The sequence below is a fragment of the Carassius auratus genome, chromosome 1 (genome assembly GCF_003368295.1).
Source record: "Carassius auratus strain Wakin chromosome 1, ASM336829v1, whole genome shotgun sequence".
Classification (NCBI taxonomy): Eukaryota; Metazoa; Chordata; class Actinopteri; order Cypriniformes; family Cyprinidae; genus Carassius; species Carassius auratus.
In genome coordinates, this window is record NC_039243.1 from 18,280,526 (window position 1) to 18,305,443 (window position 24,918).

A 24,918-nucleotide genomic window follows, 5' to 3' on the forward strand; every position below is an offset into this window, starting at 1 on the left:
AGAGCACTCGTCCAACATCAGCTGGACGGCGGAGGTTCAGGGGGAGGCAGCTGAAATAAAACCGTGCGCAAACTTAGTCAGCCTCTGCGAACCTCAGCGCGCAATAGAAAACACATTTACACACTTGTTGTCCGCAGCGGGTGAAAATGATCCGTGTCTTAGTAAAGAGGCTTCTGCTCCTGCTGTGCATCGGGGGATCTGTCTACTGTATGCCACAGTCTGCAGGGAAAAGTAAAAGACAAACGCAACAACAAATCCGTCTGGACCCGGTCTACGAAGAAGCCAGGAGTTTAGCAATTCACGAAAGTAAGTTTTGAAAAAAGTGCACGTGCTGTAACAAGAAAAAAAAGTTGACTCTATATGTGTTTTATTTAGCCTATATAGCAATATATGTTAACGGTGTCTTTTTAACTTTAGATAGGTGCAACGAAAACGGTCGGTTTTATAGGATGAATGATCAGTGGGAGCGCCAGTACATGGACAGCACTCTGATCTGCACTTGTCAGGGGGCTTCAGGGGTCAAGTGTAAATCCAAACTAGCGGGTATGCGTTTTTATGATTCACTTTGATGCATTGAGATTGTTTAGATTTTTTTTTTTTTTATTTACTGCATGCGTTGTGAGTTCGCATGAATGCGCAATTACGCACGTAGCCTATATACACTAAACGAGTTGATAAGTTGATAAGCTTTTTTTTTTGTTTGTTTTGTTTTTTTGTAGCCGAGGAGTCGTGCTATGACAAATTCAATGCACGCTCTTACCGAGTCGGAGAGACCTACGAGCGACCGAAGGATGGCATGATATGGGACTGTACCTGCGTTGGGTCCGGCAGGGGCAAAATTAGTTGCACCATTGCTAGTAAGTAAAAAAAAAAAAAAAAAAAAAAAAAAAAAAAAATATATATATATATATATATATATATATATATATATATATATATATATATATATATATATATATATATATAAATAACAAAGTCATGTTTTTTTTTTTATGATTTGTACATAAAAAATGTTCCCAATTACTAAACTGATCCTTTTCTTTTCCTTCTTGTTTACAGATCGGTGCCATGAAGGAGGAAATTCCTACAGAATCGGGGACACCTGGACACGACCACATGACACTGGAGACTACATGCTTGAATGCGTGTGCCTTGGCAATGGAAAGGGAGAGTGGACTTGTAAACCAGTTGGTGAGTTAGTGTTTACCTGTATTTACCTGTATTTGCAAACAGTTTACAGGCTAATAGCTATTCCTTCAAATCTGTATAAAGTTGTTTCCAAACAGCTATAAAGCAAGCATATTGCATATAAAGCAAGGTATTTTAAAATCAGTTGCAACACTGAATTAAATTACATTTCTCTGAAAGTTTGGGATATGCAAATGCAAATGTATATGTTGTATTTTTATTAACATGCTTGCATGTTTGTTTATTTATTTATTATTTATTTGCCCTGTAAATACTCTGGGTTTGTTTGTTTGGTTTGTTTAGTTTTTTGCTTCTGTGGTTGTGAAATTGCATGTGACTCTTTTTGGAAAGTTGGAATGCTATAGCATGCCACACCTGAGTGGTAGAAACAAGATGCTATATTCACTGTATCTTCACAGCGGAAGGTTGCTATGATGACACACTAGGATCTTCATTTGTGGTTGGTCAGACATGGCAAAAACCCTACCAAAGCTGGATGATAGTAGACTGCACCTGTTTGGGGGAGGGCAACGGACGCATCACCTGCACCTCTAGAAGTAAGAGCTTCCTTTCAATATTGAATGTGTTCAACAACAGTAAAAAAAACAAAAAAAAAAAACATATTTTTGTTGTTTGTTGCCTAGTATACGCCTACTTGTTTCTTAGGTCATGTTTTTTTCCTCCAAAGAACAGCATTTTCACATGTCTCCTTTCATGACTTTGTTATTTCTATGACACACCCTTATTACATTATTACCAATGAGTTCTGCAGAACTGCAAGCTTCCTGTTGCTGGATGGGAAAATTACGGAAAATTACAGCATTCACTTTTCAGAGCTATTGAAGTTGGAGTAACTTGCAGTGAAAGGAAGATGAGTGGGTGAACAAACACTATTGAGATCTTGACTTCCTTCACCTGTTCTGCTTGGGAAGTGTCAGAAAACACTTCACCGTGGTCATAAATAAAGACATCCTACTGAATTGTGATGTTTGGAGGTGTTTCCCAAACAAGTGTTGGATAAACGAATGTGAATGTATCTCAGTAAAGAGGCTTTTCCTTATTTTGTTATGAGCCATGACCTTGACCTGTTTCACTGTGTTTTCCCAGACCGCTGTAATGACCAAGATACCAGAACCTCATACCGTATTGGTGAGACCTGGACCAAAACTGACTCCAATGGAAACACTCTGCAGTGTCTTTGTACAGGCAATGGTCGTGGAGAATGGAAGTGTGAGAGATATGCTGCTTCCCATGCAACAACCGCCATTGGTAAGTATACAAAATCTGCTGTCAAGTGAATGAAAAAGACTTAAAAACCATTCCAATTATTAATACTTTTTTGAGTTAAGATTTACAGGATTAAAAGCCAAGGTACCACGTTTATTAAGTTGTAGGAGGAAATTACTATTATTGTAGATTATATGTAGCATAAGTGTGCAGCAGCCCAAATATTCGTTACAGAAACCAAAGGAAGCCTATTGGAATATCTGTTGTAACAATTCTGAAAGAATCCAGATAGAAATTGAAACAAAACATATGACAAAATATAGATCTTAAAAAACATACAGTGGATCACATACAGTGGATCCTAAGTTCCCAATACAACCTGTCCTCCAACCAATACGCTCGTATAGGTCATTTGTCCAAATCCCTGAAATACGACCCATCAGGGCGTATACTACAATTGCGCCCCTATTGGCAAAAGGTCATTTTCATATTAATGTTTTGTACTCTTTTATTTGCACTCTGATTTGTGTTTCGTGTAGCTCAGTTGGTAGATTATTGCGTTATACCTTGATATGTAATCATGGTATCATGGGTTCGATCCCAGGGAACGAACATGCACGAAAATGTATATGCTCAATAAATCAAAATTTAGCATGATTTTTGTGAGGGTTAAGTTTAGGGGTGGGGTTAGGTGTGGTCATTCGAACGAATAAACCAACTAGTAAAATATGTAGGAAGTACTGTGAGATCGGTGTAAAAAGCCCACGTATTTCATTTAAATAAACGTTTGTTTTGATTGATAATGACGTTATACGTCGTTTCTTGATGATAGACGCAACGCGATACTGTCATTATTTTTAGGCCCTCTAGAGGGTGCTTAACTTTAAAACGTAAATATAGGTCGTAATAAGGTGCTTGCACAAACGACCTACAGTATATGGTCGTTTTTTGTTGGAGGACAGGCTCTCCCAATAGGGGCATTATGGTTACACATAAGGATACATTTCTTGAAAAAAAAAAAAATCCAATAGGAAACCTCTTTATACTGTATATAGATTTTTGCTATAAGCTTCGACAGCTCATCTGCTGTGTTTGTGACTAGGTTCTGGCTCTTCCGTGGCTCATAGAGTTCCACAAGTGATGGACCAAGTCAGTGTCCTGTCAGAACTTCTTGAGGAGGGCAACTGTAAAACTGATTCTGGTGTGTACTATTCCAATGGTATGAGCTGGATCAGAACTCAGGGCAGCAAGGAGATGCTGTGCACTTGTGTTGGAGGAGGAATCAGCTGCGAGGAGCAAGGTGATGTTTACTTATTTCAATTAAATATAGGAATTCAAGAATATTTTTGACACTTACTATGTTAACCAGTTCTTGAAAACTTTACGTGCATGCTTTACGCCCTTGTTGAGCCTTGAAGGTCATGTGACCAGTGTAGGTTTCAATTGTTTTTCACCAATTTCTTGTTGTTTTCTACAACTTATGTGCATGAAATGGCACCAAAACAAACTAAATTTGTATATTTGGAAAATTTGTACATTTAGGCATTTGGCAGAGGTTTTATCCAAAGTGACTTACATTGAATTCAGTTTACATTTGAACAGTTTGTGCATTTCCTGGGAATCAAACTCACGAGTTTGCCATTTCTAACGCCATACCCTGTTGTTTAAGCTATAGGTAAAAGGCCTAAAACAAACTGCCTTGCCTCAAAGTGATTCTCTCCCAAAAAGGAGGATGAGTATAGAAATTTCCAAATGTTGGTGTGAAATGAACCCCTTATTTCTAATGATTGAAACACCCCTGATGCCACTGATAATGTTGTTGTCTTCTTGATTTACACAGATGGACAGTCCTTTGCTTATGGTGGCAACTCTGTTGGGCAGCCATGTGTGTTCCCCTTTGTTTTTAATGAGAACACCCACTACTCCTGCATCTCTGAGGGCCGAACTGATGGGCAGTTATGGTGCAGTACCACATCTAACTATGACAGCGATGGCATGTACTCATTCTGTACCCGGAAGAACCGTAAGTGCATTTAAGAACCTTTTTTCTTTATGCACCTTGAATACACCAAGTTGAATACACTAGCAAAATGCCCAGTTTATGTTGGTTTCGACCAGCATAAACACATTGCATGGACTTTCTGGTAAAACTGGTTGACCACGGAGGTGAAGCTTTGATTGAAACCAATACATTTCGTGGCATGGTCTTTTTCGTGAAGTAATCAGTTGAGATTCACTCTTGATTTGTCTGATTGTTCCTGTTTTTGGACTTTCAGAGCTTGTGGCGACTCGAGGAGGAAACTCTAATGGGGCTCTGTGCCAGTTTCCCTTCAAATATAATGGACGCAACTACACTGACTGCACATCTGATGGCCGTCGTGACAGCATGAAGTGGTGTGGTACCACTACTGACTATGATACAGATCGGAAATACGGCTTCTGTCCCATGGCTGGTGAGTATGCTTGCTTCAGATCAAATTTTCTCCTTTTACTGAGCAGTTCTCCCACAGCAGTACTGTCTTTGTTTACTGCGATACAAATGTATTTCCTTTATGGATAATGGCGGAAATAGCCCCTGATAGTGGAAAAACATTTTTAGCTTAAAAATTCTGCACATTGAAACCAAAGTTGTACAATACTGTAAAAACTAAAAGATTTTGGCACCTTGCTGCATAAGGACCATTTTTATACAGTCACAACACATTTAGTTTTCATGTACTTAGTGTGTCAGTAAGAATATAAATGTAGATTAATATATGTTTAAATTATTTTTGCATTAATGCATTCAACTGAAATCAGGTTTTATAGACAGTAATGGCTATTTTAACCTTAAATGGTCTTTTATGTGCTCAGGCCATGACACTCAGTAGACTGCAAATGAGATCTCTAGATGTATTTAAGAGCCATTATGGGAGCTGGAATTTTGTAATGGGGTGCTTATTTGTGGCTTCAATGATTGGGTCTATGGGGTCCGCCCTTGTCAGGGTTTTAAGTCAGGCTCCGGTCTAGACCAGGCATTGTTCCTGGCTTAGCTCCAGGGAGAGGTGCATTCAGAATAGACATGCTTGTTGTAAATATTTGGGTTTTTTTGCAATCATAGATGCACTTTCTTCATTTTAATCCAGCTCATGAGGAAGTCTGCACCATTAATGACGTCATGTATCGTGTGGGTGACGAATGGGACAAGCGCCATGACACACTCGGTCACATGATGCGCTGCACGTGCCAGGGCAATGGACGTGGAGAATGGAACTGCATTTCTTACACTCAGCTCAGAGGTCAATAGATGTTCTCAAACACACTTACAGTATCTTATATATTTCAAAAAGTAGTTCTGAACATGACAATAGATGATTACATTATGAAATAGTTTTTAAATTATTTTCATTTATTTTCATTAAATAGTTTTAAATTAAATTAAACTAATTTTAATTGAAATAGTAAATACATGTATGTATACACACACACACGCACACACACTTATGTACTGTATACTATACTATAAATATATTCCTTATATACACTACTGTAAAAGTTTGGGGTTTGTAAGATTGTTTTTTTTTTAAGTCTTATGCTTATCAAGACATTTATAGGTTATGCATAAATTATACATTTATTTGATAAAAAAAAAATAATAAACAATACTATTGATATATATAATTTATCTATTTACATATATTTTAGTTGAATTATCAGCTTCACCTCTCCAGTCTTCATTGCCACATGGAGTTTCAGAAATCATTGTAGTATGCTCAAGAAACATATTTTTTATTGTTATAATCCCAGTTGAAAATGCTTATGTTTAATATTTGTAGGAAACTCTGGTGCATTTTTGAAAGATTTATTGATAAATAGAATGTTTACAGCATTTGTTAGAAATAGTATTTTTGATTAGAATTATAAACAATGTAAAATACCTTACTGCCACTTTACTTTTTCTAAGGCAAGTAGCCTCAGATAATATATAAAACTATGTCTATGATCTACTTACAAATTAAAATTGGGAGTATAGAGGAGGCAGATCTCCCAAAATGCTTCTAGATCTCCCTTTTTTGTTAGTAATAGTCATTATAAAGTTTCTCAAAAAATCTTCTCTATTTTAGATCAATGCATAGTAAATGGACAAACATATGATGTGAATGAGACCTTCGAGAAGCGTCATGACCAGGGTTACATGATGAACTGTACATGCTTTGGCCAAGGTCGGGGTCGTTGGAGATGTGATGCCATTGGTAAGCCAGCAATCTCTAATTCTGTTGCTATGTGGATGCCTTTGTTCTGTTTTCTTTTTTTACCCTTTTTCTCAAAATGTCAGAACTTCCCTTTATACATACAAATATGTTTACAACATGAATGGCTCGTGTTTCCTTCAATTCAAATCAAACAGACTTGATTTAAACAATAGTTTTTGTAAATGTTGAAATGAAAGAAAGACTATTTTTACTTTCTCTACACAAACCATTTATTCTTTCTCTTCAGACCAGTGCCAGGAACCCGGGTCCAGGGCGTTCTACCAGATTGGCGAGACATGGAATAAAGTCATCCAAGGCGTCCCATATAGATGTTCCTGCTATGGCAATGGCATTGGGGAACTGGCCTGTGAGCCTCTGCAGTCTACTGGTATGATATCTCAACACTTTGCCAAGCATTTAAAAAGACCTAGCAAACAGAAAAAAACCCTCTTTTAACAGTTGATGATGCTTTGTCATCTTTGTTATTTTGTAGTTTGTTTTTCAGTAACTGAGGCTGTCAGGCTTCAGCATAAAAGTAGCCATATGATAGCTTTATGCAAGGAATTAACGGTTTATCATTATAAATCCTGCCTTGAGCACCACAGCATTAGAGCCCTTAGAAAATGTAATTTTTGTCTATGGTTATGGCTCATCTGTGCAAAATAGCAAATGTGATTCTCAAATAGCACTTATAGCTTTTAATAACATGGTCTGCTGTTCATTCGTGATTCTGTGCAAGCAAATGCCCTGTAGGAGTAGCGTATAATAATGTAAGACAGGTTGCCTTTTGTTAGCTGTGTTGGCCTTTTTTGAGGAAAGTGTGAGCTGTATTTTTATGACCTTCACAGAACCAAAAAAGATCAGCCACAATATGTACTCAGACCATCTGTAAACGATTGGCTTTAGCGCTGTATATTGAAGGTCGTACTTTCGAAGGACACAGTGAATTTGTATTTGGGTTACCATCTTACCGTTTTGTGTAATTTTGGTTTGACACCATAAAGGATTGTGTATTTTCTTCTAGAGCTGAAGGGGACTTCATTGTGTTGAATTGCAATGAAGGCCTGGGGATAATAAAGGGTAAAGTGGGTGAAGAATGTTATGGCAGGGTGTGATTTCTAACACCACACCCATGCAATCATCCTCCAGACAGTTTTTTTTCTACCCCTCACTTGACAAACTGGGTTATTTTCCTCCATTTTCAGACATCTGGCCAGACAAGATTTGTTTGTCTTATCCAAACTTCTTTTCAAATTCTTAATATGAAACAGACTGTTTTCAAAGACTTCTCTCCTTTCTTTGTTTTACTTTCCTTCAGACTGAGTTTATCACGTTTTACATATCGTATTAAGTACAGTGGCCGAGTAAATAGCCATTACAACATGAAACTATCTAATCAGACTGTTAATCATACATTTTTATCCTCCTTCTCAAAAGCTCCTGTTCGGGTCATCCTCACAGAAGCTGGAAATCAACAGAATTCCCATCCCATCCAATGGAACGCTCCCCCATCTCTCCACATTACACAATATATCCTGAAGTGGAGAGTCGTAAGTTTTTGTCTTATGAGGATTTGATCCAGAGCTGGATTTTTATGGTGATATTAGTTTAGTTACAATTTATGTCAGTAAGGAAGATTCCAGATTCCTGGGATGAGAGATATTTTGTCCCTTCAGTGAATGTTTGTGTGCCTCTGTCAGCAAGGGATGATTGCCTATGCTAAAAACATATGATGATATTTCATCACACACATAAATAAGCCATAGTCCTTGGAGTTTACTCTTCGCTCTGACATGATGAAACATGGACATCAGTGTTAAGTTGCAAATTATTAAAATTAACTAAAAGAAAAAGGGTTTTGAGATTTTTTTAAATTATTATTATTTCCTGGCAGGGCATTTTAAAAGCTGTGTTTGGACAATATTTTATTTCTGCAGGACAAACTACATTCAAACAACCAATCTCATATATATATATATATATATATATATATATATATATATATATATATATATATATATATATATATATAAAAAAAAAAATTCAATTTTCTTAATTTTAAATGTCAAGAGATCTTTAACAATCCAGCCCTTATCAGAATACCCACTCATTGTTACATTTGTCAGCTATTTCAAGACATGTAAAGAAAGCAGAATCTAATTGTTTAACATATGTCCATATTCAAGTTTTACCGCAGATTCACCTGCTTGAACAACTTTGGTGATTTTAGCTTCTATATTTTTCAGCATATAACATTTTCCTTTCACAGAAAAACACACGTACACCGTGGAAGGAGGTCACCATTCCTGGGCACCTCAACTCTTACACCATTGTAGGGCTTAAACCAGGTTTGACCTATGAGGGTCAGCTGATCAGTATTCTACGCTATGGACCAAGAGAGGTCACTCGCTTTGACTTCACCACTGTGTATGGCTCTTGTACGTAGATTTTTATTTTTTCATGTTCAATTTTTATTTTAATTTTTTTGTCACAGACCTTTTATGTTGAAAGAAAGCAAAAAAAACCTTCATCATTCTCTTTTCTGCAGTGGACAAAACAGAGGGTGAGACCACCCAGCCCCTGCCAGTAGTGGACACTTCAGAGTCCATTACCGAAATCACCTCCAACAGCTTCGTCATCTCCTGGGTATCTGCATCTGACACAGTGTCTGGATTTAGAGTGGAATATGAACTCTCTGAGGAAGGAGCCCAACCCCATGTGATTGGTGAGTATAGTCAGTGACATGCCACTTTTTAAAAAATGAACAGGGGAATTTTAATGCTCAACATGACTGAAATGAGAAGAAAAGCTAAAGAAGCTACATTTATAATACCATTCTTATCCAATTGGAATCATAAAAAAAAAAAAAGACTTTATAATTACCCTTTTCTCCCCATAGACCTCCCAAGAACCTCTACATCAGTAAACATCCAAGATCTTCTGCCTGGCCGTAGGTACAATGTCCAAGTTTTTGAAGTCAATCCAGATGGAAATGCAAATCTCATCCTGACAACCACTCAGACCACTGGTAAGATTCCCATTATCATGCACAGGGTCCAAAAAAAAATTTTGAGAAAATTTAGTAGCCATTAATATTTCTTACCAGGCATGAAACAGTATTGTGCACTAATGAATATGTTATAGATGTTTTCAAACAGCAATACTGACATGATTATTTTGTTGCTCAAATTTTATTGTTGTGTTGATGCTAAGAACGGGTTGCCTCTTCAAAACAAAATGTCCCTCATTTACAGATTGATCCATTTACAGAACATCCAGCCATGAGGGTCAGCTGAATTCAAATTAATTGTCTGTTTATTCACAGCACCTGATGCTCCAGCTAATCATGAGGTCTCAAATGTACAGGAGAAATCCATCACCATCAGATGGTCTAAACCCCAAGCACCTATAACTGGTGAGTAACATTTGTGCACCAACATTCATGTATTAAGACTGTCTTGTAAAGTTGCTTGACGTTTTGTTTTTAGTACATCTGATAATGTATGAATGTGGAATTATCAACTATTTTTTTTGTAATGTATGCACAGGCTATCGTGTTGTGTACACTCCATCGGTTGAGGGCAGCAGTACTGAGCTCATCCTCCCTGAGACTCAAACATATGTGACACTGGGTGACCTACGACCCGGCCTATCATACAATGTCAGTATTTACTCAGTGGAAGACAGCTTGGAGAGTGAACCTTTGGTCCTACAGATCAGCACTGCTGGAAAGCAACAGCCTGGTAAGAGTTCAGAAGATCCATTTTGGGATGCTTCTATTAGACAGATATTGTAGAAAGTGACTGTAAATTATTGGGAGTATTAGGCATGGTGCAGGTGACACCTCCCACTCTATTTTTTCTTTTTTTATGGCTTATTGCTACCTCTCTTGTTTTCAGTTCACAATTTGTATCCTTACCTCAGTTTGTATCAAAATGTTTTATGCTCAAACACATTTAGCATTTTATGTCTGCATTGGAGTTCGTACAACTTTATTAAGAGCAAATTACAAAATTTTCTCTAAGCTTGTGAAAGTGCCCAAGTTTTTCATTCATGTGCAAAGAGGTCTGCCAGTTCTCTGACATTTCACGGAGAGAGCAGACTCTAGCAAATGCCTAAGCTGGGAGATCTAGTGCTTTCTCAGAACCAAAACAACCTTATAAGGATGGACTGGGAAGTTTTGAGGGTGTCTCTTTGTTCTCTTCTTTCAAGTTGAGGTCTACCAAATACACACTTCCTTATGAGAACTGTCAAGTCTTTGGATGATTTTGCTTTTCACTCTTAAGGCTAATAGAGCACTATTTTTGAAATCTACAAAAGTATTTAGTGGTGATACAGACATTCCTGACTAAAATATTTAGTAGTACTTGATAAATCAAGCATCACCATTTCTCTGGCTTTTACTTATTGTTAGGGATTTGAACACTTTTAATCCTGGCTTGCCTGAAGTCTTGTGTTTACATATAATTCCTATTCTAACCTTGTAGTAAAGCACTGGAAGATAATTTTGTGATTTTGCTTTCTATTTCATTAACAGAGGAGATCCAAGCTCCCACAGACCTGCAATTTTATGAAGTTACTGATGCCAAGATCACCATCACCTGGACTGGTCCTCCAAATGAGGTCTCAGGATACCGTGTAACTTTTGCGCCCGTAAGCACAGATGGCCGGACACAGAGACCCCTTCAGCTTCCTGTGTCGCAGAATGCTTACGCTGAACTCACACACCTGCAGCCGGGCACACTCTACCGCTTCCATATTTATGCAGTCAACAGAGGAGTGGAGAGCGAACCTTTGGTTGGGGAGAAATCTACAAGTTGGTCACATTTAAACTATTCATTTTCTAAAATGCAACTAACAACAGATGGTGGATTCATGTGTAACATAGTTACATTTATATTATACTGTACATACCATCTTGGTCAGTTTTTCACAACATTTCCTGTGTGAACATCTAGTCAACATTCTCGTCCCGCAGAGCCTGATGTCCCTACCGACCTGCAGTTCACTGATATCACTGATGAAAGCGCTCTGGTCATCTGGTCTGTCCCCAGAGCTCAGGTCACAGGTTATCGTCTCTTCATCAGCACGGGCAGCTCCAGCTCCAAACAGCTGAGGATCCCCGGCCATGAATCTCAATACAAACTCAGCGACCTTGAGCCTGACACAGAGTACATAGTCACCCTGCACTCAGAGCAAGGGAACACACTCAGCGAGGGTGTCACTGATGCCTTCAGAACATGTGCGTGACCCCTTTCCTTTCTCTTAAACAATCCAGAATGGTGCTCTCCTGTGTTCATTTGGTAGTGCTCAGTTTTGAATATCCTCTTTGTTTTTGTTCACCAGCTCAGCCAACGGGTAATGCTCCTCAATTCACCACAGAAGTCACCGATATTGCTATTATTGTTACCTGGACCCCAGTACCACGATTCAGCTACAGGGTATAAACACTATATTTAGAATTTGCTGGTTGCACATTAGCAGTTTCTTGTGTAAACCTTGTGAAAATAATGCAACTACATTGTAAATATTACATATTGGATGGCAGGTAATAGAGTTTGCATACTGTTTCAGGAGCTTTAAGTGTGCTGCCCACCAGCTTTTTATGGCAGCTGATTTTAAATGGGTACTAGCATCTCCACGTTGGTCATTAAAGGTCATAGATGGAACACTAGGTTGCCCTAGTCAAAAGTTGTTGTTCCAAAAAACATATTCCATTTCAACCCTGCACCAGGGTTTTACCTCTACATTCCCAGAAAAGAAGCTCATGTATTTTCCCTTTGACTCAGTGACTTGATTCATGCTGTATATTAATTAATATGTGCCCTTTTCTCAGATGTCTGTGAGGCCCAGCCAAGGTGGTGAAGCTCCCAGAGACAAGACCTCTGGCGAAGGCACTATTTACATTTCTGGTCTGACTCCAGGAACAGAGTATATCTACAGTTTGCAACCCTTGTTCAATGGCAGAAAGCGTGGGAACCCAATCAAAAACAAAGTTGTGACATGTAAGTTGTGACATTGTCTAAAGGCTTTAAAGATTTCAGAATGCAAATGCTTAGTTTTATTTTTTACTAGCAACACTAGCTACTGATAGATCTCTGCTGAAAGAGATTCAATATAATATTAATACAGACACTTGTAGCCTGTAATACAGGGCTCAAAATGCTAAGTACATTTTCTAAAGTTGAACTCCTCTTTTTGCTGTCACATTAGCCCTATCCCCACCAACTGACCTGAATGTGGTGTCTAACCCTGTCACTGGTGAACTCAATGTCAAATGGACCAGAACCAAAAGTCCAGGTAAATATTGACTATACACTATATATCCTTGTTCACCCGTTCTTTGAAGGATGCTGGTGGTCTATTTATGTAGGCTGTATGTGTATGTGCCCGTTTCAAACATTCGGGTTAATTTTGTCCCATTTTGGGAATTATCTGTTCTTCAAGTCATCCTTTTCTCCCTTTTTTCTTTGTCTGTTTGCTCATCTTTCATTTAATAATAACTGTTTGCATGTACTTTTATGACTTGCTAATTACAATATTAAAAATATATATATAAAACATAGTTTATTGGACAACACCATTGTATTCTTTGAAGAAGCTACATTACATACAAATGGTATCTTTTTTTATACTTGCAAAATACCCTTTATCCTCTTCAGATATCACTGGCTACAGAGTGACGTGCACACCAGTCAATGGGCAGCGTGGAAATACTCTAGAGGAGTTTGTTCGAGGGCATGAAACCTCATGTACCCTTGAAAACCTAAGGCCTGGCGTTGAATACAATGTCAGTGTCTATACTGTTAAAAACCACCTGGAGAGTGAGCCTGTCTCAGCCACCATCACGCAAGGTAAGACTCCATCTGTAGTCAACATGTACAGTAATAACAAACCTAAAGGTAAGTTCAAGCCATGCTCTGCTGGATCAAGACCACCATGACTGATCCAGAGAATCACCTGATTATCGATATACAGATTTAGAAATTTACTTTTTGAAGACACCCAGTCTAAAACATTTTTGTAAAGCAGTGTTCAGTTTGGCGTATATGAGTGCCAATTGTTGCTTTAAAAGTATATATGAATAACAGGCTGTTGATCACAAGTATGCATCTGAAATATCAAGTCAAGTCAACGGGTATTGTTATAATCAGCTTTGTAATGGTAATCTTAACTTGCTCTGCTTATATTATTACTATAAATAGACCCAGCCATTGCACCAATAATGGACAGTTAAACGGCAACTAGCTAGACCTATCATAAGTTAAATATAGTATCAGGTATTAAACCCAACTAAGAGATGACTTCCTCTGATATAGACTTCAGTTTTGCTATTGTTAAATAGAAGGCTAAGAAGTCATTAAAGGAACAAACAAGCACTGAATAGGAACAACAAGCACCTCTAGACATCAAGTTATTCCCACAAGACGTAATGTGGTTGCCAAACCTCCATGTTCTGTCTATAAGTTGTTAGTTGTTGGTGCTCAATGCCACAATGGTGATAACTCGTGGCTTACAACTCATAGGACTCCAAAATGCTACCAGTTTTCAGCCTTTAGCTCAGTCTCTATCCTTGAGCTATATCTACTACACCATATAATCCTGCTTCTACTGTAGTTGCCATCACAGGTCTCCTGCAAATATCCATAAAGAAAGCTGCATTTAATATATTAGAAAATTGAACTTTTCAGAAAATCCAGTCATTTCTTTTTTCCAATAAATCCTTGGTTTGTTCATCTGTTTGTGCATCATGAAATAATTGTATAATTCTCAATAAGCATGGCTGTTTCACCTTTTTAATGTTTGAAAATATCTATAGAATTTGATAATTCCTAGAAAAGTTGGCGCTTGATGCTTTCTCTTTTTTTGCAGTATGACTAATTCAAATCAAAAGCCTGTTTATTTCCCATTATTGTGTGCATGTCGTCTGATGATTAGCTATTTGCAGTTTTTAGCACTGATGGCATGAGAACAATAAATTGCTTCTTATCTTAATTAGTCATTGACACTGCTTCTGTGTGTCTTGTCTTCTCTCTCTCTCTTTCCCATAAATGCAACTTTGTTAACTGATTAAAGATGTGCCCAAGGTGGGTGATCTCAGCTTTGTTGATTTCACGGATACCACAATTGGAATTAGATGGACCCCACTTAATTACCCGGCAGTTACTGGATACCGTATTACAGTTGTTACAGCCGGCCAGAGTTTTCCTATTTTTGAGGATGTGGTGAATTCCTCCGTCAGCTATTATACCATTCGTGGACTGGAGCCAGGCATCAATTATGACATCAGTGTGTCCACCATTACAGATGAGGCGGAGAGTGTGCCCTTGGTGATCACACAGCAAACCCAAACTGGTGATTTATCCTACATAGTTACATTTCAGAGTGTGGTGTTAAAAGAAAAGGGAAAGGAATGGAGAATATGGATGTAAACGAGAGGCTGAGACCATCATCCCTCAACCATCATTTATTCAAGCCACTTCATTTGATTACTTCTTAGTCCACCTATCCAAGATTACTTTTTGGAATAAATCGTCTTCTTACTTTAGAATATTGATGCATTTCTAGGAGTATGTTCGTTATTTGCATTCTTTGAGAATGCATTATGATAACTTCCACTTGTTGGGGTATCATATTGTTTGTATTTATTGTATTCCTTTTTCATGTTAACAAAAAAGGTGAAATAACATACTTCTTAGCTATTTATTTTTATGCTGACAAACTTTTGACTTTTCATTTATTACATTATTGACTCTCAGTCTCCTCTTGTTAAGCTATTCCAGCCCCCACAAACCTGAACTTTGCCGAGGTGGGCTCAGAATCAATGCGTGTGTCATGGACTGCACCTTCTGTTCAGCCATCTGAAATTAGTCGCTTTGTCATCCGCTACCATCCCACAAAAAATGACGATGACAGTCAGGAAGCCAATGTAGGAGGTGGCACCAACAGCTTTCTCCTTCAGAGTAAGGGTTTACTAATGCTTGCATTCAAAGTTCATTTCATCCATGTGCTTCTTACAGTCCAAACACATTTTACTTGCTGATTCTGAATTTTCTTGATTTAGACTTGCTGCCAAACACAGAGTATCTGGTGAAATTAGTGTGCGTGTATGACGACGAAGAAAGTGAACCTGTAACTGGTGTTCAGAAGACAAGTATGTATCTGGACATAAGAAATGGTTTTCAATTGATAGTTTTCTGACCACTCTCTGTTCTGATTCTGTCAGTTTCTCCACTTGATTTTGTTCCCATCATACACACAGATTTGGACTCCCCAACAAATCTGGACTTCTCGGATGTCTCCACCAACTCATTTACCATACACTGGATGGCCCCACGTGCCGTCATTACCGGTTACCGCCTACGCTATCAGCCAACCAGTGGTGGGCACACTAAAAACGAGAGACTTCCCCCGACAAGGAATTCTTTTACACTGGTGGACCTGGCCCCTGAGACGGAGTACACAGTCTATATTTATGCTATCAGTGGCAATAAAGAGTCTCTACCACTTACTGGAACACAAGCAACTGGTGAGAAGTTAGAAAAATGTAAGATTTGTTTTGTTCATTTTTGTGAGGTAACATGATGTGACTCTTGTTTCTTCCTGTAGTCTCTAATGCTCCCACTGACCTAGCTGTGACGTCCTCCACTCCCACTAGCATCACAATCTCCTGGGATGCACCTGAAGTCACTGTACGCTACTATAAAATCACACATGGTGAAACAGGTATGACAAATGGTTTTGCAGTGTTTTTGTGGTGTTGTGTGGTGTGGTGTGGTGTGGTGTTGTGTTCTGTTGCTGTATGTTCACTTGAACTTGTAAATGCAGTTGATTCCTTCTCATTGATCCTCAGGTGAAAGAGATGCACCCAGAGAGTTCACTGTTCCAGGAACACAGTCCACTGCCACCATCCAGGGCCTGCGTCCAGACACCGATTACACCATCACACTGTATGCTGTGACAGGCAGAGGGGACAGCCCAGCCTCCAGCACACCAGTCATCATCACACACAGGACTGCAGGGGGAAGTAAGCACTCGTGCTCAAGACATATGTATCTATTATAGTTTCTGACCATTAGCTAACCACATATTTCTTTGTGACTATATTGTTTTTTCTCCATTCTCAGATGTTCAATCCCCTTCAGATTTAGATGTTACTGATATTCAAGACAATGCCTTGACTGTCCGCTGGAGCCCAGCTAGAGGCCCCATTACAGGCTACAGAGTAACAGGGATGCCGAAGGGTGGGCAAGGTCCTACATTCTCTGAGCTGGTTGGCCCTGGTGAGACATGTCTTGATCTTTACCTTTTTCTCAGCTTTTATTGCTAAACACAACATTGAAGCTGATTTGGAAGAACTGGTTCAGTACTTGGACTTATAAAAACTATTCTGTTTTTTTTATACCTTATTCAGAGCGTACAGAAATGACCATACGCGGCTTGGTGCCCACAGTGGAGTACACAATTAATGTGATTGCTCTCAGCCAAGAAGGAGAGAGCACCCCAGTGGTCAAGAAAGCTACAACAGGTTAGTTATTTTTTTAGGCTATTTTTTTAACCTACCTACCTTTTTAATCTTTAAAATCATAGTTCAGTTCTAAGTTGTCCACTGGAACAACTTGGACTTAAGGACTTGCTCAATTATCATAATTGTTATTACTTTACAGGGCTTGAACAAACAACTTTCTTAGTTGGCTTCTTAGTTTAGGCACTATGCCACACCACCCAATACATACTCCCTTAACTCTCTCCTTTCAACTCTCTAGCAAGTTTGCAGCATCCAAGAGATCTTACCTTCTCTGATGTGGACTCCACATCTATGCTTGTGACATGGGATGTTACACGGGTTCCAGGAGTGACCTCCTACAGGGTTCTGTACTCTAGTCCAAAGGAGGGAGAAAGAGAGTACCAACCAGCCCTAAGTGGTCATGATAACAGTGTGGTTCTACAAGGTCTACGCCCAGGAACCATGTACTATATTAAAGTCATTCCCATGAAAGGACGTTACCCAGTGCGTACTCTTGAGGGAACTCAGCAAACTACCCATAAGGAGACACAGCCCAGTGGTATGACCTATCTGAATTCAACTTAGCTTCTCAAGCTATTCAATTCGATAATAGGGTTGAGTCTTAGAGGGGACCTGTCCTGATTCTTGTCCTTTAACCTTTCCCAGCTGTTCCTGCTCCCACCAATATGCAGTTCTTTGACATTAGTCCATCTTCTTTTGTCGTGGCGTGGCATGCACCCAATGCCAGACTTTCTGGCTATCGTGTGGTGGCATCACCGAAGAATCAGCATGCCCCAGCCAAAGAAATGAATGTTGCACCAGACTCCACACAAGTCTTAGTGCCTGGGCTCATGGTAATATGTCTACTGCCTTGTACTTTATGAATACATTTAAGCTTTGTAAGCAAAAATTAAACAAATTTGTAAAATGTATTTATTGTCAGGGACATTGGACAATATTGTTTCATGATAATTATACAAAGATAATTGACAACAGAATGCTGCAATTTCACAAGAGAACCATGCCGTAAATATAGGATAACTGACTTTTTGGTTTCTAAATTTAATTTTGTTTAAATCAAGTTTTAAGCAAAGGAGTTCAGGTATTGGTAGCTATTTTTAACGAATTATGACTTGCCATCTCTGGTCTAAATATCTGTTGTTTACTTCTAGGTTGCCACTGCTTATGAGGTTCATGTCTATGCACTGAGAGGTTTAGACAGCAGTTCACCTCTCACTGGAGAAATCACCACCGCTGACAGTAAGTCGGTTTTCCATATTTTCACAGTAGAGTAATTTTCGTACTTTCTCTGTATTAAATGGAAACTATCATTTCATTAACTCCACAGATATAAGCCCTCCTCACAGAGTCCATATCACTGATGTAAAAGACAGTTCATTCACTCTCACATGGCGTGTTGCCAATAATGAGCCAATGACAGGTTTCCTTATTGAAGTCACACCCAAAAATGGAGGCCACCCCATCATCAGGCAAACTATTCCTGCTGACCGTCATACCTATGTCGTCACTGGTAAGTTATTGTACAATCCATAGCTAACCCCCTTATTGGCCATCTGTTTAAACATTAATGGTTAGCCACTGTTTACTCAACACGTAAACAACTCTGTTATTATGAACTTCCATGGTATACTGTATTCAGTTTCTTCAAAGAGTACCATGGCATTACCACCACAGAAGTGTCTAAAATCTATCACCATGGTAGATTATTGTAAATGTTGCTTCCTGTTTGTCTGGATAAACTCACAAAATATTTTTATAACTTTTTTAACCATGTTGGAAGTATTGTTGTTTGTTGAAAGAAATGTATTCCATACCTTAGGTTTGCAGCCAGGCATCATGTATGTGGTCAACATGTACACACTGAATGGAAATAGTCGAAGCCCTCCTTTCACACTGACTGTTAACACAGGTACAACTAAGAAAATCTGTCCATGTGGAAAAAGTAATATACTTTATAAATGCTAATGCAATAAGTCTGGAAAAAATAAATAAAAAAATAAATAAACCTGATTTAAATTTACCAGTGGTACCTTAAAGGGTTACTCCACACCAAAATGAAAATTTTGTCATTAATCACTTAACCCCATGTCGTTCCAATCCCGTAAAAGCTTTGTTCATCTTCGGAACACATTTTAAGATATTTTGGATGAAAACCTGAAGGCTTGAGACTGTCTCATAGACTGCCAAATATGCCATTCTATGGCAGTCTGCCAAGTAAATAACAGTGTCAAGGTCCTGAAAAGTATGAATTTGTCGTTCAGAATAATCCATCTGCCATCACACATGCAATCAGGTTATATAAAGCAACGGGAACATTTTTTGTAAGCAAAGAAAACAAAAATAACAACTTTATTCAATAATTCCTTTGTCAACAGTCTTGTCTGTGTCACTCCATATCACCGTGCTGCGTATGCTCTTCTGTGTCCTCTGGGCTACAAGGATGCACATCTGATGACAGATGGAGTATTCTGACAACGACTTTTCATATCTTTTATGGACCTTGACACTGTTATTTACTTGGCAGTCTATGGGGCAGTCTCAAGCCTCCTGGTTTTTATCCAAAATATCTTAAAATGTGTTCCGAAGACAAACTGAGCTTTTACGGATTTAGAAAGACATGGTGATATAATACTCATTTTAGGGTGGAGTATCCCTTTAACCTTTTTATCTTATATATCATCACAGCTCAGCCAGCTGTACAGTCTCCAACTAACCTCCAGTTCACTTCGCTGACACCCAATTCCATCTCCTTCACTTGGCAAGCCCCACCAACACACATTACAGGATATTACATCACTTATGAAGAATCAGGTGGTTCACCTCGTGAGCTTATACCACGCCCTAATGCTGGCCAAAACTATGCTACCATCACTGGTAAGACACAGAATGCATCACATTACACCCAGTTATGGTATACATAAATATTGGTAAATAGTCTTGTAAAACAAAATTTATAATGCACTATGTCACCATATTTTGATAATTTAACAACAGGTCTGAAATCAGACACCGAATACATCATAAAGATCATAGCCCTACTGAATAACCAGAGAAGCGCACCACTGGTTGGCACAGCCACTACTCGTAAGTATTTGCTCATATAAAAACAGAGATTTTTCTCATTTGTAAGTCGCTTTGGATAAAAGTGTCTGATTAATGGATAAATATACAATGTTAATTCACATATTGAGCTTAATGTGTATGACCTTATGATTTGTTGCTGAATGATACAAGCTAACGAAAAAGTGGTTTGCAAGCATGTTGGCTACTACAGCAGTTGCAACTGAAATAGACAGAGCATAGATACAGCACACAGCAGTAAGCCTAACTAGCCTACACTGGATTTTATAAAAGCTTGATATTGCGCTGGCTTGAATTTCACTAGTACACTTGGCTAAGTGATATTTTTTCACTGCTAAGCTTTTTTTTTTTTTTTTTATAAAATGCACTTAGAACTTAAATGCAAAACGGAGGTAAATTGCATTTAATGTTGCTTAATTGATGCACCAAACTTATTGGACTGCTAGCCCATCACTACACATACTAGTCCAGACTTTCACCAATGTTTTCTTTAAAACTGAATCTTCTGAATCACCATATCCAAACCAAACATGATGGAAAAAATGACAATAACAATATTACGAAACCACAACCAATTGGAACATATTTCATAATGGGCAACAAACAAACATCCAACAACCAGTTAGTTTGATATCCAGACTGTAAATCAGCTGATATAACTAATATACTGCACATCCTCCTCCATGTTTAATTGTAAAACATTAGTGAATTTTGAGAAAATTCTTGGATCCACTTCCCTTTAAAAAGACATCAGCAAGTACGATCATTACTTGACTGGATCTTTAGTACCTTACTGGCTGGTAGATGCAACTGTGGCTGCCTCTTTACATGCTGCTTTGCTTTTAATACCTTTTCCCGCCCAGAGCTGACCTCCGATCTGCCCAGTCTGCCCCATCATGGTGGCTCAGACAAGCTGGATGTGCCTGAGCCTGACAATAGAGTTCATGTAGTGGGTCCCACTGGGCATGACTCAACTGATGCACATGGGCAGCATGTGGAATACACAGAATTCAATAATCAGCCCAATCAACTCAACAGAGGCTACCAGCCTCAACATCGTCAACCAGTCCCTCAACCTAACCAACCCCAACCTTATATGCCTCAAGTTGGGGAGACCCTAGTCTACATCCCCAAGGTGGGACCCGATGGAGGTCGTGTACCTCAAATTATTCATGTAAATGAGATCCTTCTGGTTTTCCAGACGACAAGACTGGAAGACCGCAAGAGGCCCAGACCCAAACCACCATCTCATGGCAGCCCTACCAGCAGAGTTCTGGTTACCTGGTGTCCTGTCAGTCCATTACCCATCCAGATGAAAAGATGTTTCAGGTGAGGAACTGGGAAGGATTTACAGGAAATTTTTAGATTAACACAAAATAAAAATTACCCAAATCTTCCTTTACCACCTTACACTTATTTTCAGATTCACCCTTTCTATTTTTGCAGATGCATGTCCCAGAAACATCCACAAGTGCCACCCTGATTGGTCTGACCTCTGGTGCTTCTTATAATGTCATTGTGGAGGCCTTGAAGGGAGCCCTCAAACACAAAATTTTGGAGGAAATGATCACCGCTGGAAACACAGGTCAAGGATCAATGAACTTAGATGAAAGCTAAAAATGCACACGCTAATGATGCCTGTCTTAATGTTTCTTTATTTTTTAAATCAACAGTTCCAGGAGATGTTTCATCTAGCAAGGACTCATGTTATGACACCTTCACAGCAACTTACTATGATGTCGGACAGGAATGGGAGCGTATGTCTGACACTGGCTTCAAACTCTGGTGCAAATGTCTTGGCTTGGGAAGTGGACATTTCAGATGTGACTCTTCAAGTGAGTAACTTCACACCTGAAAATCAAATGGTGGATTTTATCCTGTAGATCATTGGTTCCCAACCTTTTTCAACTCGCGGCCCACACAACCAAACACATATGTTTCCGCGGCATACAAAAAATATCTTACCCTGCTATTATTGGTTTAATAACTTAGTCTTTATTGAATGAACAGGCAATGAACAGAAAATAACTGGGGCTGGCAACGCTTGGTACAACTGCTGTTGTTCTGTAGCATATGCAGCAAAAATATCTAAGATAAATTGGTGGTTTATTCTTAAACCAGTCAGCGAGCTCGAATAGTGGAAGCATAGTTACAGTTTAATATTTATTTTTGTTATTTAATTATATATATATATATATATATGAAATTATGTTGTTATGAATTAGACATTTTTACATATATAAACAATATTATTATTTATTTTAATAGTAATTGGCGGCCCACCTGCAATACCACCGCGGTCTACAAGTTGAAAACCACTGCTGTAGATATTCCTCTTCATGTACAGTTGGTATAGAAAAGAATGACCACCTTTAAAATAATCACATTTTGTTGCTCTGTAGCCTGAAATTACGATTAGACACACTTTTTGATTTATCCAGTTGTATTTACTCAGTGCAACTTCTGCAAGTTTTCCAAGTGAATACTGTATAACTCGAACATGCAAAAAAAAAAAAAAAACAACAACAATCCTTGAGTTGGGAAAATGGATCACCCCCTTGTGTCTGTATTTTTTTTAACCACCTTTTGCTTTTTATTACAGCCTATAGTCTGTTGGTATGTACAGTATTGTTCAAAATAATAGCAGTACAATGTGACTAACCAGAATAATCAAGGTTTTTAGTATATTTTTTATTGCTACGTGGCAAACAAGTTACCAGTAGGTTCAGTAGATTCTCAGAAAACAAATGAGACCCAGCATTCATGATATGCACGCTCTTAAGGCTGTGCAATTGGGCAATTAGTTGAAAGGGGTGTGTTCAAAAAAATAGCAGTGTCTACCTTTGACTGTACAAACTCAAAACTATTTTGTACAAACATTTTTTTTTTCTGGGATTTAGCAATCCTGTGAATCACTAAACTAATATTTAGTTGTATGACCACAGTTTTTTAAAACTGCTTGACATCTGTGTGGCATGGAGTCAACCAACTTGTGGCACCTCTCAGCTGTTATTCCACTCCATGATTCTTTAACAACATTCTACAATTCATTCACATTTCTTGGTTTTGCTTCAGAAACAGCATTTTTGATATCACCCCACAAGTTCTCAATTAGATTAAGGTCTGGAGATTGGGCTGGCCACTCCATAACATTAATTTTGTTGGTTTGGAACCAAGACTTTGCCCGTTTACTAGTGTGTTTTGGGTCATTGTCTTGTTGAAACAACCATTTCAAGGGCATGTCCTCTTCAGCATAGGGCAACATGACCTCTTCAAGTATTTTAACATATGCAAACTGATCCATGATCCCTGGTATGCGATAAATAGGCCCAACACCATAGTAGGAGAAACATGCCCATATCATGATGCTTGCACCTCCATGCTTCACTGTCTTCACTGTGTACTGTGGCTTGAATTCAGAGTTTGGGGGTCGTCTCACAAACTGCCTGTGGCCCTTGGACCCAAAAAGAACAATTTTACTCTCATCAGTCCACAAAATGTTCCTCCATTTCTCTTTAGGCCAGTTAATGTGTTCTTTGGCAAATTGTAACCTCTTCTGCACATGCCTTTTTTTTAACAGAGGGACTTTGCGGGGGATTCTTGAAAATAGATTAGCTTCACACAGACGTCTTCTAACTGTCACAGTACTTACAGGTAACTCCAGACTGTCTTTGATCATCCTGGAGGTGATCATTGGCTGAGCCTTTGCCATTCTGGTTATTCTTCTATCCATTTTGATGGTTGTCTTCCGTTTTCTTCCACGTCTCTCTGGTTTTGCTCTCCATTTTAAGGCATTGGAGATCATTTTAGCTGAACAGCCTATCATTTTTTGCACCTCTTTATAGGTGTTCCCCTCTCTAATCAACTTTTTAATCAAAGTACGCTGTTCTTCTGAACAATGTCTTGAACGACCCATTTTCCTCAGCTTTCAAATGCATGTTCAACAAGTGTTGGCTTCATCCTTAAATAGGGGCCACCTGATTCACACCTGTTTCTTCACAAAATTGATGACCTCAGTGATTGAATGCCACACTGCTATTTTTTTGAACACACCCCTTTCAACTAATTCAACTAATTGCCCAATTGCACAGCCTTAAGAGCGTGCATATCATGAATGCTGGGTCTCATGGGCCTCATGTTTTCTGACAATCTACTGAACCTACTGGTAACTTGTTTGCCACGTAGCAATAAAAAAATATACGAAAAACCTTGATTATTCTGGTTAGTCACATTGTACTGCTATTATTTTGAACAATACTGTATCTCTACTAACTTTGCACATCTTTGCAATATTTGCCCACTCTTCTTTGCAGAACTGCTCAAGTTTGATTAAATTTGATGGTGACTGTTTGTGAACTGCAGTCCTTCACAGATTTTCAATGGTGTTTTAGTCTGGGCTCTACTTGGCCTTTCTCCTTTAACCACTGTGTGGTCAGTTTTGCTGTGTGCTTTGGGTCATTGTCATGTTGGAAGGTAAACCTTCTTCCCATTGACAGATTTCTGGCAGAGTGCAGCAGATTATCATCAATAATTTCACAGTATTTTGCCCCATGCATTATTTTACTCCATCCAATAACAGGCTATTACCTACTTCATGCTTTACTGTAGGAATGGGTTTTTTTGGATGGTGAGCTGTATTGGATTTCCGCCAGATACATATAT

At 38.6% G+C, this 24,918-nt stretch overlaps 1 protein-coding gene across 1 annotated transcript in view; it reads left to right on the plus strand.

Annotated features, from left to right (window-relative positions):
* The window catches only part of LOC113095694 (fibronectin-like), a 27,793-nt gene continuing 2,875 nt past the window's right edge, over positions 1 to 24,918 (plus strand). Inside the window, 42 exon segments of the mRNA XM_026261073.1 lie at positions 1 to 306; positions 418 to 543; positions 720 to 857; positions 1,060 to 1,191; positions 1,608 to 1,745; positions 2,296 to 2,457; positions 3,518 to 3,715; positions 4,256 to 4,438; positions 4,692 to 4,868; positions 5,541 to 5,693; positions 6,519 to 6,647; positions 6,895 to 7,035; positions 8,085 to 8,197; positions 8,917 to 9,085; positions 9,196 to 9,372; positions 9,547 to 9,675; positions 9,973 to 10,062; positions 10,196 to 10,390; positions 11,185 to 11,463; positions 11,626 to 11,889; positions 11,994 to 12,088; positions 12,484 to 12,652; positions 12,861 to 12,947; positions 13,310 to 13,501; positions 14,724 to 15,002; positions 15,422 to 15,610; positions 15,712 to 15,801; positions 15,910 to 16,176; positions 16,257 to 16,373; positions 16,501 to 16,674; positions 16,775 to 16,930; positions 17,062 to 17,175; positions 17,414 to 17,713; positions 17,821 to 18,008; positions 18,327 to 18,414; positions 18,503 to 18,685; positions 18,995 to 19,084; positions 19,861 to 20,049; positions 20,170 to 20,259; positions 21,458 to 21,585; positions 21,703 to 21,841; positions 21,930 to 22,091. Of these exon segments, the coding sequence (XP_026116858.1) occupies positions 147 to 306; positions 418 to 543; positions 720 to 857; positions 1,060 to 1,191; positions 1,608 to 1,745; positions 2,296 to 2,457; positions 3,518 to 3,715; positions 4,256 to 4,438; positions 4,692 to 4,868; positions 5,541 to 5,693; positions 6,519 to 6,647; positions 6,895 to 7,035; positions 8,085 to 8,197; positions 8,917 to 9,085; positions 9,196 to 9,372; positions 9,547 to 9,675; positions 9,973 to 10,062; positions 10,196 to 10,390; positions 11,185 to 11,463; positions 11,626 to 11,889; positions 11,994 to 12,088; positions 12,484 to 12,652; positions 12,861 to 12,947; positions 13,310 to 13,501; positions 14,724 to 15,002; positions 15,422 to 15,610; positions 15,712 to 15,801; positions 15,910 to 16,176; positions 16,257 to 16,373; positions 16,501 to 16,674; positions 16,775 to 16,930; positions 17,062 to 17,175; positions 17,414 to 17,713; positions 17,821 to 18,008; positions 18,327 to 18,414; positions 18,503 to 18,685; positions 18,995 to 19,084; positions 19,861 to 20,049; positions 20,170 to 20,259; positions 21,458 to 21,585; positions 21,703 to 21,841; positions 21,930 to 22,091 (6,739 nt within the window). The 5' untranslated portion in view covers positions 1 to 146.